At 33.8% G+C, this 17,996-nt stretch overlaps 1 protein-coding gene and 1 long non-coding RNA gene across 16 annotated transcripts in view; one reads left to right on the forward strand and one right to left on the reverse strand.

Moving 5' to 3' along the window:
- LOC125652508 (1-phosphatidylinositol 4,5-bisphosphate phosphodiesterase beta-1-like) overlaps positions 1-13,913 on the reverse strand; it is a 144,867-nt gene extending 130,954 nt beyond the window's left edge. For 12 of the 15 annotated variants that reach the window (XM_056164645.1, XM_048881747.2, XM_056164642.1 and 9 more), the window contains exon 1: positions 13,733-13,909. In XM_056164645.1, coding sequence (XP_056020620.1) covers positions 13,733-13,831 — 99 coding nt within the window. In that variant the 5' untranslated portion in view covers positions 13,832-13,909. Of the gene's footprint in view, positions 1-13,732 lie in introns of all 15 variants that reach the window. The other 3 variants (XM_056164646.1, XM_056164643.1, XM_048881752.2) reach the window with 2 other exon arrangements.
- A 1,107-nt stretch (positions 13,914-15,020) lies between these two features.
- Positions 15,021-16,513, forward strand: LOC125652510 (uncharacterized). The gene is made up of 2 exons (XR_007361599.2): positions 15,021-15,568; positions 16,047-16,513. It is a non-coding gene; the product is annotated as an uncharacterized LOC125652510 (long non-coding RNA).
- The last annotated feature ends 1,483 nt before the right edge of the window (positions 16,514-17,996 follow it).

Below are 17,996 nucleotides of genomic sequence, written 5' to 3' on the forward strand. Positions count from 1 at the left end.
ATGGGTAGTCCATATGTATGATATGGTGACTGTAGGTGGAAAGGATAACGCTTTAGAGCCCGGAAACCATATTGCTACTTCGATGTCCAGTGCATTTGACCTTTGACCTTTTGACCCCAAAATCAATAGGGAACATCTTCATCCCATGGGTAGTCCATATATATGATATGGTGACGGTAGGTGGAAAGGATAATGCTTTAGAGCCCGGAAACCATTGCGTCTACAGACGGATGGACAGACAGACGGACAACCCGATTCCAGTATACCCCCCCCCCCCCCCCCACAACTTGTTGCGGGGCGTTTAATAATTATCAGGAAAAAAAGACAGCCAAACAATCTCATTGACTTAAAAATCTTATTAAGATTAAGAACATTCTATTTTGAAAGGTAGATCATATGAGGTTGATGCATGCCATTTCTGAGTTGTGCAAGAGTTGTCTCCCTTTGTTAAACTCTTGTGTGCAACAAGTCGCAAAACATATTTTGGTATAAAAATGGTAGGTCACAGCATTCATATATATTGCCTAAAGAGTTATCAATAGCTGCCATGCAACTACCCTAACTGCAAGGAAGCACAGATTTAGAATGTGTATAAGTAATAAATTGAGGAAAAAATAGTTCAGAGAAAAATCAAACTTCATTTCGTAGTTAAAAATATTGGTCATGTCAAAATGGAAATCAATAACAAAGGTATATATCTAATTCAATAGCCAAATTCATACAATTTCGATCTTCTTGATATGGTCAGTTTAATGTATCTCGATCACCAGCCGATTTGGACAAAAATCACATTTACATACTCATCTACATTTAACTTGAGTTTGTACTATATGCATACACTCTGTACCAACCCAAGTGTTTCAGGGAATACTAAACATATCACCATCATGGATGAGTTGATATCTCGGAAATTGTGTATTGACATAAATGACAACACAATATACAAGTACATGTGAATATCAGTATCTCGAATATGGGGTATCTCGAATACCCTCGCATGACGAAATTAATTGCTGGTCCAAGCCATTTTTCTTACTGGTATACATATTAAACGAGTTCAAAAAACTTGTGATACCTCAAATACGATAATTTCGAATATCTGCTTATGACATGTTCCATGAAAAAGGCTTGTATTGACTCCCATTTGGAATGTTTTTTCAAAGTGCCAAACTGTGGTAATTTTTTGTGGTAACTAAAAATATTAACACTCAGGATGAAGAAAATGTAAAAAATAAAATTATAAAAGTATTCTTTCACTTTTAATTTCATTTTTTTAAAAACGGTTGCTAACGTCACATTTTTATGACGGAACACTTGACGGAAAATGAATTAGCAATTAATAAATCTGTTTACTAAATAAGTTATGAAATTATTTAACTACATGGCTCTCTTAATGAATTAGGTTTAAATGTAATCTATATACATTACATCGAGACCAATGTTTGTTGTGCTTTAATAATGACTCCGAATCTTTTATTTTCTGACAATGCTAATGTCGGTTCTTGACGGAACTTTTTTTATGCTAATGTTATTGTTTGACGGAACAAAATCTTGCAGAACTTTTTCGCAGTGATGTAAATCATGATAGAGTATAAGTAGTTTCCCATGATGAGTTTTTATTGCAATAAAATAGTCTTTGAATTCATAAACCGGTAGTTTGACGTACAATTTAGTACAAATAGAACGATTTCTTATGCTAACGTCACATGTTGCTAACATCAGCAATTTTGACAGAAAGTCTATCGCTTGAAGTTTTACGTAAATCTGGATACCTCATTCACTCAACCTGCCATTTAATTGGAAAATCCCATTACAACGCCCCTTGCAGGGAGAGGTGTAATAATAATAAAGAACCACAACTCTTACAATGGTTTGGTAAAGAAGTGTGCTAATGTCACATTGTGCCGAGTAGAGTTTGACAGAATGATGTTAGACCAAATATCAATGTAATTTCTTAAGTTAAATATTTTGTTTAAAGAAAATAAAATCTGTTCCACAATTAGATTATGACTTTTAATGCTTAATTCCAGAAAAATAATCAAAGCAAATTGTTTTGCAGTACATCTCTATGTACATGTACATTAGTGCTAACGTCAATATGTTTGACAGAACGAAAGTTACAAAAACTGCTTACTTTGAATTTACTTTTGAATAATTTGTTTTCATAAATAGTTTGCAATTTTTTTGATAAAAATTAAGTAAAAGTACATACATTTTTTTACATCTTTTTCGACCCTTGTTTTCTTATTTAAGTTGAAATAAAGTACCCGAGAAGTTGGGTACCACTTCTCACGGGAGTTAATTCTGTCAATTTTTCTCATATTTTGAACATTCACATTCCAAAATAATTTTAACAATTTATGTGTGGCAAAATATTTTTGATTTTATAATTAACTCTAGTCCATTCAAGTTTGTAATTAAAAACATTCTTTACTTTTTGAGCATATTTATTTTTAAATACAGAGGGGAAAAAATTGACGGACATTTTATGCTAATTTGGTGGAATATGTCATATGTCAAAGTGTCTTCAAGGTTCCAAGAACTAATTTTATCCAATTTATCTCAATGCATGTGCAGTAAATTTTCTCATTTCTGCAGCTGTATATATATGCCTAGACTCATTATGCTTTACATATTCTCACCTGCAGCTATTCACACCTGTCAAAACTAGCAGTTGCTAATTAACCCACCTTATGTGAGGCATCTAATGTCACGGTAATTGGTATTACGGTTTGGGTGCAGTATTTGATCATAAAATGATTAAATTCACAATGCAATTATAATACCCAGTACATATACCTGACATTACATATAACGTACGCAATAATAAACGCTGTATCATTAACATGCTTTATAGAATATAATATGTTTTTGTTATATATAAACAAATGTCACTCCAGCTCCCCAAATTGAAAGTGCTCCAAATCACAACCCCCTCCCCTTAACGTACTGCATGGTAAGAAGGAGAAAACATGAGCAGGAACATGGACACTCCTATGTCTACAATCTTGAATGCATCCCTGCAGATTCTTACCCCCTTTACACATGCACATATACACGATGTGAGAAGATGAAGTCTAGGGAAAATTTTTCAAGACAATCTAACTAGAAGACTCCATGTAATCCCCAAAGAATATGTATAGCATTTTGATCATCGGGCGAAACACCTTTCCCTTTTTTTTTTAAAATGTACTTAATAAGAATCATCAGCTCTAAAATAATCAACAAAACTATATGTACTTGTACGATAAGGATGATCACAGGAACCCACAATGGGGTCAGGCAATGAATATATATTTACTGAAGAGAATGATTACTGATGAGATAGACTGGAAGGAGAAGGATGTCACCTCCTGAGAATCAGGACTTGTATGATCATCCACAAACCCAATCTGCACATTTTACAGGATGTCTGTGGCAAACTTTCACACAAATGGTCTATAGAACAATGTGAAGCATCCCATTCAGCATCTACTCTTATTTACTGCTGTTTGTCCTCAGTCAATAACTGTAATCCCTGAAGACCAAGAGACGATTCAGCTCTGTCACTTATAAATGTCACAGAGATTGTAAACCTTGTAACCAGTACTTTGGTGTCAACAAAATCAGAACTTCTACCAGCATCGAAATTCATTGTAAACCAATCAATACAGACCAGTTTTATGACCAAATTTGGTCATTTAAGACTGTGTATTGAAGAATTCAATACCCAGTACTTCAGCAAATGCCTGTACAGTTTACTGTTTGCATTAATACATATGTATATGTACATCTATATATATAAAAGCACAAAAACCCAACAACACCCTACTTTCTTAAAGTGTCGGATCTGAGAAGATACAAGGCCAGTAAAGAAATTTATAAAAGCACTGAAAAGGCCACAACACTGTTGGTTATTTAAAACTCAAATTTTCGACGCAACCCGTGTCTTTATCAAGAGACATATATTACATAAACAAATAACACGCAAAAACGACAAGTATCGATAAACTACATTGGTGACAAGAGTGATACACTATTGTACTAAGTTATAAAAATGGTGGTGGTTTCGTTGTAAAGCGTGTTTACTGACTATGGTTTAGAGAGTTTGTACCATGGTCGGGTCGGGATGAAAATAAAATTATTCTTGAAAAATTACAGAAATCAGATAAATTTAGAGGGAAAACTTACAAAACAATGTGATTATGGAATAAAATGGTGGGAAGATAATGATATGGAGTGATTAAGTTCAAAACAATATTAGGTAGTCCGTACCATTGATGATTCGGATATGGTGAACAGCGAAAAATAATGATTGCCAGAAGAACACGATTAAACAACAAACAAAGTCAATCAATGGACACTGATCTAGCATTAAAATCAACAATCGAATAGGTGAATCCGACCAGGGAGAGAAGTCTAAGGAAAAAGATTCAGTATTATTTTTCAAGGTAATATATTTTTCAAGGTCAGACAAATTGAAGCAGCATTCTAGAAATTCTGATATCGCAACATAAAGAGCTATGCGAATCCGAATTTATGTTGATTTAGAATAATGTTTTACCATAGTTTAGAGGTCTTAAGATGATATATTAGTAAAATACTAGTCTTCAAGGTCAATACATTTTTTTCCTTATTATCACCCCCCCCTTTTTTTTTATTTTAAAATTTTAAAAATGAGAGGGAGAGAGAGAGAAAGAGCTATATAATTTCATAATTGTAATGATTTCTTATGATGTTCTAACATAATTAGGAAGTATTGAAGGTCAAACAACAATCGCAATCCTGGGAATCCTCGCTATGGCTAAACAAGGAACTCAAGGTTAAATAAAGGAACTCAAGGTCAGAGCCTTACATCTATATATATATATATATATATATATATATATATTTATATATATATATATATATATATATATATATATATATATATATATATATATATCATATAACAGTCACAATATATCCCATTGTATAAATCATTTTCTTTCAGCTGTTTAATGCGTCCAAAAGGTCAATCACTGTTCGTGCAAATTGTAGCTAGTCTACTTTAATGTCCCCCTCCTTTTCCTAATTTTAAAACTAAAATGCCCGCAGATTGGGGAATGTAGTGGAACCACAGGCTATTATATCGCTTGGGTTCGAATTCACTATTAAAGAGTAGCAAATTCAAACCCAAGCAACATAATTGCCTGTGAGTGGAACAACTATGCCAATAAATTGAATCTTTCACATGCCACAAGATTATCAGAAGCTTGTACCCTTGGCTTTCTTTGCAATGAGAATATGATAAATGTAATTGTGTGAGAATATGGAACTTGAAAAAAAAATTATTTATTGCATTTGCTTACTTTGACATTATTAATTTCTTCCCGATTATAAATTGACAACATTAGTCATGTAATATGAAGTCTAATGAAAATGTCCTGATATACAATACTTGCATAATCTGTTGGTAAACAAGAATATCCGTATCAAAGAAGGCCCCAATGTTCACATAGTTGGCTGGACCAATACAATGCATATTTAGTGATGTCATTTCCATGGAATCAGGAGATTCAAACCCTAAACCCTTGTACTAGCAGTCTTATCTCCACTAGATGCTTCTACCAAACTTGATGACTAAATTCTTCTTTGTTTTCATGATGAACTCTTACAATGCATGGCTTACTCAATACTGCCCAATTCTGATTAACAAATACATTTATAAAATAGTGTTAACAAAATAAAATGAAAAAACAAACTTTCCAATTTAAGTCACAAACTTGAAAGGTTTGAGTAAAAAAAAATGTAGAATGGAACCTATGCATGACTATGTTTAAGAGTTCTGCAACTATTGAGTTCAGCAAGAGCTAAAGCTAGCTGTTCTTCATTTCCAAGGAAAATCCATCTATGACTTCTTTGTCTTCGATATTTCATATAAACCCTGCCCATCCCTGTTCTCACATTTCAGTATTTATATTTAAACAAGCATTACTTCTTACAGAACTGTTTTTATCAATTCTGCAGCACAAAATTGCCATCTTGTTTCTAAATAGATCACTAAATGCTTTTTTAATGAAGTGAGATCCTTAGTATTTATATCTATTCTCATAGTATGTTTTCCAAGAAGTTGCAAATACAATGACCTGGTGAATACATGTATATATATAGAATATTAATTACTATAAACACTGTAAGAAATTAAGAATCAGTTGATAGGTCAAGGGTCATGCTGAACAAACCCTGTGTGGCATTTTGATGCTTGTACATGCATGTTAATATGTAACCAAATCATATGTTGTTATTCACTGCAATTTGGTATGAACCATTTTTGTTTATGATGATACATCATGTGCATGAGTACAATTATACATGTAACTAATCAAAACAATGGTTATACATTTGTGCCTATACGGCTTGGGGAAAATATTATTCACCAGCTAATTGCACTTGTGACAATCTCATTTGTACAGATCCTGAAAATTTTCAATGGCAATTAGGTCACCATCTTTGATGGTACTTTTTTTTATCCACAGTTGTGGTGAGCCTTTAAAAAATGGTGCAAAATAATTTCAAGGTTGAAAAAAAATACCCAAAAGGGTATGTGCGTGCATCATGTGCAACCTCCCCCACCTAGAGTTGCAACTGATTTAATACAAAACATATATATGGTTGTATGAAGTTATCCAAATGTAACTGAAACTCTCAATGGGATGTTTTAGAATCTGGCATGTTCAATACAATCCAACATTGTCTTTCTTAAAAAATGGTTTAAAGCTTAAACAGAGAGCTGCTTTATTTTGAAACTAGTTGGACTACAGAACACTCAAAATACACAGGATTCTTCAATAAACATTGAAATCTGTATCAGATGACTTCTAATCCAAACCATGTCAATGACCTAGTTTTACTTTACACCTGAGAAACAAATAGATCATTCACTGACCTGTAAAAAGTTAAAATGTCTTGCACTGTTACTGACCAGTCAAAGCCTACATTTTGTATATTGCCTCTAGTAACACTGACTAAGACAACATTTATTTGCTGAAATCCCAATGTACATTTATAAAGCCTTAGGTGCTCTAAAACCACTGATGTATCATGTGCCTAACGTTTATAATATCAAAATTTGTGAAATAGTTTGTAAAGGCATTATTATGAACACAAATATCTGGCATGAATTTTTCTCCTTGAATCCATCCTTTTTATTGCATGACCAAAAGCTGGATCTCAAGATTTATTCCAATCTAATTCAATACCATGATAAAATTGAAACCTGTCAAAATCTTCATTACAGATTTTCATGGAATTGGTATATTTTCAGACTCTCCAAAAACTGCATGTTTTGCTAGAATGGCCAACAAATTAAATGGTGATGGTCCCATTACAACCCCCATCTTGTCAGTCCAAATGTCCCATATCATTAAAAACTGAAAGGTTTTTCCGGATTCACATCACACCAGTTCGAATTAAGTGTTTTGAAATGTGAATCAACAGAATCATCATGCTTTCTTTGCACTGTAAAGCACTTATACAACAAAGATTTCCAACTACATGTCTTCTTGGCCAATAAAATTTCACACTACCAGTAATGCAAATTAAACACGGATAAATCAGAGATCTATTTTGAAAGAAAAATGTGAGACATTGTATAGAGTATATCTTATGTAATCAGACTGACAAAGTAATTGTTCAAACTAATTTTCATTCCATACAGTAAACATTCCCTTGGTCAGACACATTGAATCTTTAAAACTGACTGACCGAATGTCTGACATTAAAAAAAGTTCCCGAAAAGTCTGTATTTTGTACCATATTATTGATTTACAATAGGGCCTCATAAATCCAAACACTTTAGTTCCAAGCAAACCATTCAGATAAATGTAGTATCCAGATAAAAGAAGCATCCAAACAGCTGAATCATATTTGTAGAATCTTCATACAAGTGTTGTCAGAAGACAACATAGCTCACCAGGAAGCATGACTCTACTTAACTACCTCCTTTGGTTCAAAAGGTTAACTTTAAAAAGTAGGTCAAAGTTGAAGGTCACTAGGTCAAAAGTTTTGGTACCATATGAAAGTCCTGGTCATGAGGCATCTATATGTGAAATATAAAAGCCCTATCCCTCTTAGTTCAAAATATGTAGCCAAGATTAAAGTGTTTGAAAAATAAATCAAAGTTCACAATAAAGGTCACTAGGTCAAAAGTCTTGGTACCAAATGAAAGGCCTGGTCATGAGGCATCAACCCCAGTATACGTGAAATATCAAAGCCCAATACCCCTCGGTTGAAAAGATAGAGCCCAGGTAAGTTTTTTCTAAAAGCATGACACCGACACCAGGGTTATGACAATAGCTCTCCGAACATCATGTCCCAGTGAGCTAATAAGCTAAAGCAACCAATACTTTTATTCCATAAATTTCATAAACTGTAAAATCAAACTGTCTGTACTTTAAAATCTAATACACTTATTTAATTAACAGAACTGTCCTTCATTATAAACTACTGCCGCTTTAATCTAACAACCTTCTAATTTTATGTGAAATTAACTTACAAAACTGCATGTGCAATAAAATTGTTATACATTGCACTTAATAAAATTAAGAACAGAACTTTTTTCACTATTAACCGGGGGGACTTTTAAAAAATCTAAAAACAATTCATTTCTAGGTCAATCCATAATTTAAAAAATTGCTAAAAAACGCATGGCCGAGTTGCAGTTTGGAAAATTATGCACGCTTGCACTCACGAAGTAAAAACATGCACGTATTTAATATAGTTTAGAAGTATGAAGCTTTGAATGGCCGCAATAGGTATTTAGTGTGGTAATGACCTTTACCTTTGGCCTTTGGATTTCAAAAGCAACATAAATCTTCAATGTCATCAGGATTTGAAGTCTGATAAACATGCACCAGCAAGTACATGTGTAAAAGTTAGAGGCAAGCTCAAATCTACAGTATATAGTGAAAAAGAGACTTTGACCTATTGACCTCAAAATAAATAGGAACCTTCCTCTTTTGGATGTGATCAAAATATGAAAGTCTAACAAAGACGCACTAAGTAGTATGAAAATTAAAGACTGGACAAGCTCAAATCTATGGCATTTAGTGACAAAGTGACCTTGAACTTTTTGACCTCAAAATAAATAGGAACCTTCCTCTTTTGGATGTGATCATGTTATGTAAGTTTCACAAAGATGCCCCTAGTAGTATGAAAGTTAAGAGACCGGACAAGCTCAAATCTATGGCATTTAGTGACAAAGTGACCTTTTGACCTCAAAATAAATAGGATTCTTCCTCTTTTGGATGTGATCATGTTATGTAAGTTTCACAAAGATGCCCCTAGTAATATGAAAGTTAGAGACTGGACAAGCTCAAATCTATGGCATTTAGTAACAAAGTGGCCTTGACCTTTGACCTTTTGACCTCAAAATAAATACGAACCTTCCTCTTTTGGATGTGATCATGATATGCAAGTCTAACAAAGATGCACCAAAAAGTATGAAATTTAGAGACCGGACAAGCTAATTGTGGACACCGCCCGTCCGACTGGACTCCCATCCTTCGCCAATTTAAAAGCCGAGATTTGCTATGCAACTTGGCTAAAAACCATGTTTGATTTCATCTTTCTATCCAAAGATGATGTGTATCATAACACACATTAATATGTATGAGTACGTGTCAATAGAAATAAATTGATGGACATTCTCAACCATTCTGTAATAATTCTTACTTTAAAAATAGCATTTATAACATTAAACATTGTGATTTGAATTGACTGATACCAACTTATTGCCTAAAACCACCTTTGAAAAATAGGGCACCGCTAAACCGGTACATGATACACCCGCATACATTATTGACCCAGGAATTTGAACAAGTAAATACATATCCAAGGATAATAATTTGGATCAATATAAATTATGGATTATCCACAAAAGGATTTTGTCGGAGTTGCAATAACAATGTATTTTGCATTAAATCAATCTAAGTCCAAGGACTGTAATTCCTTCAAAAATAGTGGGACAGCATTCCACTTGTAATATGCACATCTCCACATTGTGATCTGCCTTTGTACTAAGTTTCAGTGAAATCCCATAAAAGGTTTAAGAGGAGTTGCAAAGACAAGGTACTTGCATAAAATAAATCTAAGTCCAAGGGCCCTAACTCCTTCAAAAATAGTAATGCAGCATTCCCCTTGTATATGCACATCTCCACATTGTGATCTTTCTTTGTACCAAGTTTCATCAAAATCCCCCAAAGGGTTTAAGAGGAGTTTCGAAGACAAAGTACTTTGAATAGAAAAAAATTAAGTCCAAGGGCCACAACTCCTTTGAAAAACATTGGACAGCATTCCCCTTGCAATATGCATAGCTCCACATTGTGATCTTTCTTTGTACCAAGTTTCATCAAAATCCCCCAAAGGGTTTAGGAGTTGAGAAGACAAAGTATTTTGAATAGAACAAATTAAGTCCAAGGGCCACAACTCCTTTAAAAAACATTGGACAGCATTCCCCTTGCAATATGCACAGCTCCACATTGTGATCTTTCTTTGTAACAAGTTTCATCAAAGTTCCCCAAAGGGTTTAGGAGGAGTTGTGAAGACAAATTTAAAGGGACAAGACGGACAACAGCAGTATAGCATACTACGCCCACATTTTTATGCGGGTGTTTAAAAAATTGTCTGCCCTCTCAATTCTGACCAACTTGACAAAATACAGCTCAACCAAAAACTTTTTTAGCCTCTGAGAAATGACAAATTTAGCTTAACATTCTGGAATCAGAAGAGAGGGATCAAACAATTTTTTTAAAGGTGGTCCAACACTTTCTATACCATACCACTGATTAATCATTAATTGATCTTAGAAGATATTTCATGCTGATTTCTTAATTGTTTAATAATGCATGCATTGCAAATAAAATGTGCACGAGAAACACCTACAATGTACAATCTATTTAAAATCAAATGTTAACTCTGACTAAATATGGCATTATAGTGTAAATGGTGATGAATCAAGTGGCGATAATTCGAGAATTAACTGTCCTTCCTACACAAGTTTCCAACAACATCTCATTGCAGGTCACATTATGGTGACCTGAGAGACAATCATTAGACAGCTTCATTTTGTATGCAACATCTACAGAATTGTATACATTCTATTGACACTTGCAGAAAAATGATTGTTGTGGTTCTTGTTTTTTCATTACAAATTTTGTTCTAATTTCATGATAGTAATACATTTTATGCTATATGTACATATATAATTATGACACTATAAAATTTGACTATTTGTTTGTGAAAATCAGTGGCATATGTTATTATGCGGAGTTGGCATTATAATGGGGGTGTTAACATGGGGAGAAATCTGTTCTTTAGGATTTTCAAGCAATAAGCTAAGGTGACATTAAAACAGGGGTCAAAATATCAAGGGAATACTGTATATATCTAAAGTCCAGTAATTTTTCGGACATAATCTGTCCAAAACTTCAGAGGGAACCAGCTATTAGATGGTTCGATTAGTCTTTCACCCTTATGCTCAAATATTCAATAAGGCATTTGAAGCCACATGGATGGTATTCAAACGGTCCAAATTTACTCTTACTCCGGTCATGATGCCATGAATATTGTGGCTTTACATTAGATATTAATTTCTTTTAAAGTTTTATTTTGTTTGTTGTTGTTTTTTTTTCATTCAAGTAACTAAATTTCTGACTGGTAAATCTCTTCAGAACAGTAAATTTCATCAATTCACCAGTCAATTAACTTAACCAGTGATTTTTTTTTATTTCAAAAACTCTATTAAAAGAATGTCCCTCTGAAACATTGATAGAAATATCTTACTGGGTGTACTGATCTGACACACTGTCAACAAATACTCCTGACAACATAAAGCAATGGTGTTTTCACTTTCATCATGTTCATGATCTGAAAACTGGCCACACAGTACATGTTTGTTGTTCAACTAAAATAACAGTCTAAACCTTCATTTTATCATAATGTTTCTTATCATTTCAAACCAAGACCTCCATAGTCTAAATATTTCAAAAATAATCGACTACCTAAGGGGCAACTAAATAAAAGAAACAAGCATGAACTTTATCCAAGTTGTTTCATATCAGAAAATCTTATATTCTTTCAATCAAAGTTAAATGAAGAGCGAAAGTACATGTACACCTGTAGAAAACCAAATGCTATAAAATGCATTGCAAAAACACATGTACCTGAAAACCACTTGAAATGCAGTACAGCTGCATAAATATGCCAGTGTGACAACAGTCAGTAATTCATAACTTAACAATCTTTTTTTCTCTAAACAAAATAAAAGTTGGTAGAACAAATTGTGAACCTCCCAATGAACATTTCAATAGGAAACTTTAAATATATGAATATCTATTTCATTCAAATGCATGTTTAAAATTACTATTATGAACTGCAGGATGTATACTTCCTCTTGAAATTACTGTTTGTTTACTCTCTCTCTATAATATTCCATTCCACCTCAAATTTAATATAATATAGATTAAACATGCATGTTAACTTTCTTGGAGTGTGGTATACTTCCTATTATCACAATGACAAAACTATTAGAGATACTGTTCTTCACACTCAGTTCAAGTATTTTCAAGATACTGCATGTCAAGCATACAATGATAATTTGCTAGAATACACTTAAAGTAAGTATACAATGCTGCACATTTCTTGACATTCCAATGAATACCCTTGAATGAGAGAGTTTTATGTGTACTTAGTCTTTTTTAACATTACATAGCACACTAATTGCAACACATATAGATATATATATATATATAGAGAGAGAGAGAGAGAGAGAGAGAGAGAGGAGAGAGAGAGAGAGAGTAAAAAAACAGTAATTTCAAGAGGATGTATACATCCTGCAGTCCATACAAGTAATTTTAAATATGCATTTGAATGAAATAGATAGGATATTTAGATTTTTCCTGTTGAAATGTTTATATATATATATATATATATATATATATATATATATATATATAATGTAATTTTAAAAATCACAGATTTTGTAATCTAACTTCCGAACATTCTTAAAAGAAATAAACACCTGCATGGTGTGTGAATGTTTCATTTACTTTAGCAATGATGGCTTCGAGTGTTTGCCACGATATGTTTTGTCAACACACCTTGAGAATGGCAGTACTAGATGGAATGATGGAACTGAATGCAAAATATTTTTGTTTCCTATGGAATGATGAACTGCATGCAAAGTGTTTGTGTTATAAGTCAGTATTGACAATCAAAAATAAATCCAATACAGCTAGGTTATGTCCATTCATTGATATAGGAAGAAATGACACCAATTTCTTATCTTGAAAGCATAGTAGCATACACACGATGTGGGTGTGGCTTCCAAAATATGCTACCATTGCCCTCCAGGGTCCCATGAAACATGTTGGGCTTTAATGCATGTAAGGAAAGCATTGAGTGGTACTGTCATTGACCACAAAGGTGTCTGAATAGAACCCAGGTGTGATTATAAACAAGGGAGGAGCTGGGATCACTAGTTTGTTTTCCGTCTGAGCCGATGTTCACACAGGTCATCAGAAATGAAATTTTTAACTGGTGCAACTTGCCATTGCATTTGTTGGCAGTTTTTAGGGGAAATGCCCCTAACCACCAAGTTCTGTCAACCCTACGCGACACATGTGTCAGACATAACGATAAATGATTACGCATCACTTGTTTAACAAGGGGCATGCATAAGAATGGCTTCCGATACGTTGTCTTTACATCTTACCTCGTCCCATTTTATGAATTTATTCCCTTTCACTAAAGTCTCTGGAACCTGAATCGGTTTAAGCTGTACTACATGGACGCCAGGTTTGGCTCCTGCCATGCTTACAGTCAATTTACTACCATAATGTTAATAGTTCTTGTGGTGTATATGCAATATCGGGTCATACCATTATGCACAGGTATGACCAGGATTTGTCTTGTGTGTAAGTTGCACAGATAAAAAAAAAAAAGATATTACTCTCTGGTTACACAAATAGGGCCTTCCTCAAAAACTAACTATACCATTTTTAAGATTTGGGCAGTATGTTTTTTAGACTTATATTTGATCATGTGATAAGCTGAAAACCCTACGAAAGTGGACATATCTATAAATAAATAGACGATCATGTGATCAAAATAAGATGGAGGCAGCAAAAGGTTGTTTTCCCGAGGCCTCACAATCGGAAGGCTCCCGAGGCCTCACAATCGGAATGCCTCGGGAACCAGGCTATGGGGGTTTTTTTTGGGGGGGGGGGATCCTCAACTCCCACGTAAATTTACGATTATTAAATGATAACTCAACCCATTAAGCTTTTAATGCGATTTTGGAGTTGGTCGAAGCATGTCATGGAATGATTTGAAGAGAGCAAAATATCTATGGGTACATCATGATCAGTGAGAATAAATGCATTAAACACCTTTGTAATTAATTTATACACACCCCAGACCCTCTCAACTCTTCCAAAAACTACAAACAAAACAAAAATCAATACAAAACATATCTTTATGGCAGGTCGTTTTACTATTTATTCGAAAAAGAAATATTTCTATGGCAAGCCCTTTTACTATTTATTCGTAAAATAAGATATATATATAAGAGAGAGATATCTTTACATTAGAGAGTTGTAGAGATATCTCTGTAAGTTTAAAGGTTTCTGAATTTTAATCAGTAAATAGATATAAATAGAAAAATGTAGAAAAAAAACCACTATGACGTCGCGCACGCTATTGGTGTCAATTTTGGTAACGTCAAAATGACGTTAAAAAACGCAGCGTCATAACATCGATATAATCTAATTTACGTTATAAGAAGTTTTGATGAAAAAAAATATATAATTGATATGACAGGGGTATGACAGTTGAAGCGAACGCAGCATAAAACGAATTGGATATTTTTCCCGAGACATTATACTTAGGTAAATTATATAATGGCTAAACTAAACTTGCGACTTAATCAGAATTAGTCTATATTTCCTCCGTGATCTTCATAACTTTTCTGTTTATGTACAAAGTCAGTATAGAATTTCCCCCCTCCTATTTCCGGATTTCATCGATCGGAATATTTTCTTTTGAATAAATATAGAATGAAGCAAACCCATGCAATAGCACATTTTCGAGTTAGTGCCGGAACGCGTGTTTATTCTAGATTTTATATAACGTGATCACGTGATTTCAAGATTTGGTTAGCCTTCGATACTTCCGGTAAAATAGCATCTGTTGGGAAGAAAACGAAGGGATCAAAAGCAAGATACTACTGCTCAGGGTGAGGACTCGTGGAAGATGGGAAAGTATGGTTATACAAAAAACATTATATTCTATCCCTTTCTGGCACAGACAAAAGATCCGAAAAGCGTGATTAAAGTTGATGAAACAAATAGATTACGAACCTTCGAAACATCATGAACTTGTACTAGTTATAGACTGTACTCCAAACACTTCGTAGATTGAACGCCTACAAAGGAAAACCCCTACCTGACTGTTTGCCAACAACAACTATAAACAGCCTTTGAAGTTGAAAAGTACGAGTTCTTTCGACAAGCGGGACGTCGAGCCATCCATCTCACAGTAGCATGAACTGGTTTGTAATTTATATTTTACAAATTAATTCAATGACTGTTCACTATTAATTCCCATACATGTATATATACATTCTGAATATGTTTATAAAGTTTGTTCAACAAATTATAAAAAATTGCATTGGACATAGTGGAACACTGCGAAAAACAGTGTTGGTGGTGCTAGGAGGGGGGGGGGGGGTCTCAATTTTATATACGAGGAAATAGACTCATTAGATACTATATTTGGGTAGCAACCTAATGGAGTGTAATATAACGGCTTTCATTTAAAGCTTTATTTAACCTATATGCTTCAGTAATGTTTCATTTGGTATAAAAACGTTTTTGAAATCAGACCCCCCCCCCCCCCCATTTTTTCAAGTGAAGTAGAGACAAATGCGGTGTCGAAGTGCCGCCCCTTGGTTGCACATTAAAACACTGGTATTATGTTTAAAATATTCAGTACAGCCACAAAATTTATTTTCATTATTCTTTTTCCAGATATCGAAACTTTGTTTTAGTGATGATAATTATTCCACTAATCGCAATTATATTGGTTTCTCGTCACCTCGAAACATCAAGAAAACAGCTGAAATGGAAGTACAGACCGATATAAGAATGGAAGAAATGACAAAGCTCCTGGATTTGAAGTCGAAATCCTAGAACCCTGATGTTGTTTGTCCAGAGAGTCGCGTGTACATCCAGTGACGGGAGCGTGAAACAGCATACTGGAGTGTCATTGAATATTTGCACTTTCCATTATCGCAACAATAGATTCTAGATCGATTAGAGAATATTCATGAAAATGTGGGAGCATTTTTTATAAAGTGTATTATAATTTAATGATAGAATGTTGTCATTTATGTTCTAATGAACCGTTATGCACTGGAAAATTGAACGTGTTTTAAGTTTCAAATGCGAACTAGTGCTAATGTAATTTCAAATAAAGTTTATTATCTATCTTCTAATTTGTTTTGAATATTTCTTAGATTGATTATAGTTACCCTCTTGGAATATTTTAATATCAGTTGCTTGGATATTATTACCAATCCATGATCAATTCGTAACATAAAAATGACAGTGGTGATGTTCAAATGTTCATGATGATAATAAAACATAGCCACCAATCAGAGTATAAAAATGCTAGCTTTGAAATATCAAGACAATTTGCAGAATGATCAACAACAATTAGTACAAAAACGAAAGGAACTAAACAGCTGTTGGGAAATGAGAAATTACGATATACAAAAACATGAAAAATCAAATATATGTTGATGATTGGATGACATACCACAATGGGAATGATATCTGACATGGTGTGATACTTTTACCACATATTTTTGCTTAACAGTAATATAATCTATTTCTAATATATGACAAAATTGGAACCAAACTTGAAACAACACAAAAACTTGCGCAACACAAATACAACTTCCAGACACAATTTGTCCTGACTGGTGCACCAGCACCCATATATTGTAAGGATTTGACGTCTGCTTCGTTACTGGAATCCAGTCCGATTTAATGGCAACTGTTCTGAGCATTTATGACATTTGTACACTTTCAATATGGATTGAAGTGATTAATCTGAACCCATGTTCGTTCTTGCAAGACTGTACACAGAATCCTGCGTGTAAGTTATAAAATATCGCAAGTTTTCGACCGGGGGGGGGGGGTTGAAAGTAAAGTTTTAGCCAAAATAGTACGCCATTTTGGGTGAGAAATCGTGAGTTTTATACTTGCATTATTTTTGAATTTGTGGCGAAAGGTGGGAGGACTGTTCCCCCCCCCCCCCCCCCCCTCTCTCTCTCTCTTAATCCGCCACTGGCGCAGTGCATCAAAAGTTCTTCTGGTACTTACTGAACAATTGGTTCAATATTACACGACCGAATTACATTTTACCAGACCGAAATTTTATAGACAAATTAAAACACTTTGTTTAATATAATTTTATTCACGACAATGTTCAAGTGGTATTACCTCTCAGTTCCACTGCAATCTCGCACAACTCTGAACTAACTAAAAATTTTCTACAAAAGAAACAAGATACCCCTCGATCCGAGAAAAAAAAGAGCCTAAGGTCTGTCACTTTCCATTAAAAAATCGATTTAAAAAAGTTATCTCTTATCATTTTGAAACTTGACGTTTTAAAACCGGAAATGCCTAGGGCTAACCAAATCTGAGGGCGCGTGTAAAATTCGGGTAAAAACGGTGTTCCGGCAGTAACTCGAAAATGTGCTATTGAAGATATTAATCAATGAAATTTGTTATTATTGCTATAAAGAGGTACATGTTATCAAAATAAAAAGTTTTTAAAAAAGAAACAAATATGTGCTGTTAAATTGTTATAGTTTAATGAAATAGATATATATGCGCTCATTAATATTACGATATTCATGAAATAAAGGATTTTTTTTTGAGATGTTGAAGTTGGGTTTACCCGGTACCCGA

The sequence above is a fragment of the Ostrea edulis genome, chromosome 5 (genome assembly GCF_947568905.1).
Source record: "Ostrea edulis chromosome 5, xbOstEdul1.1, whole genome shotgun sequence".
In the NCBI taxonomy this organism is placed as follows: Eukaryota; Metazoa; Mollusca; class Bivalvia; order Ostreida; family Ostreidae; genus Ostrea; species Ostrea edulis.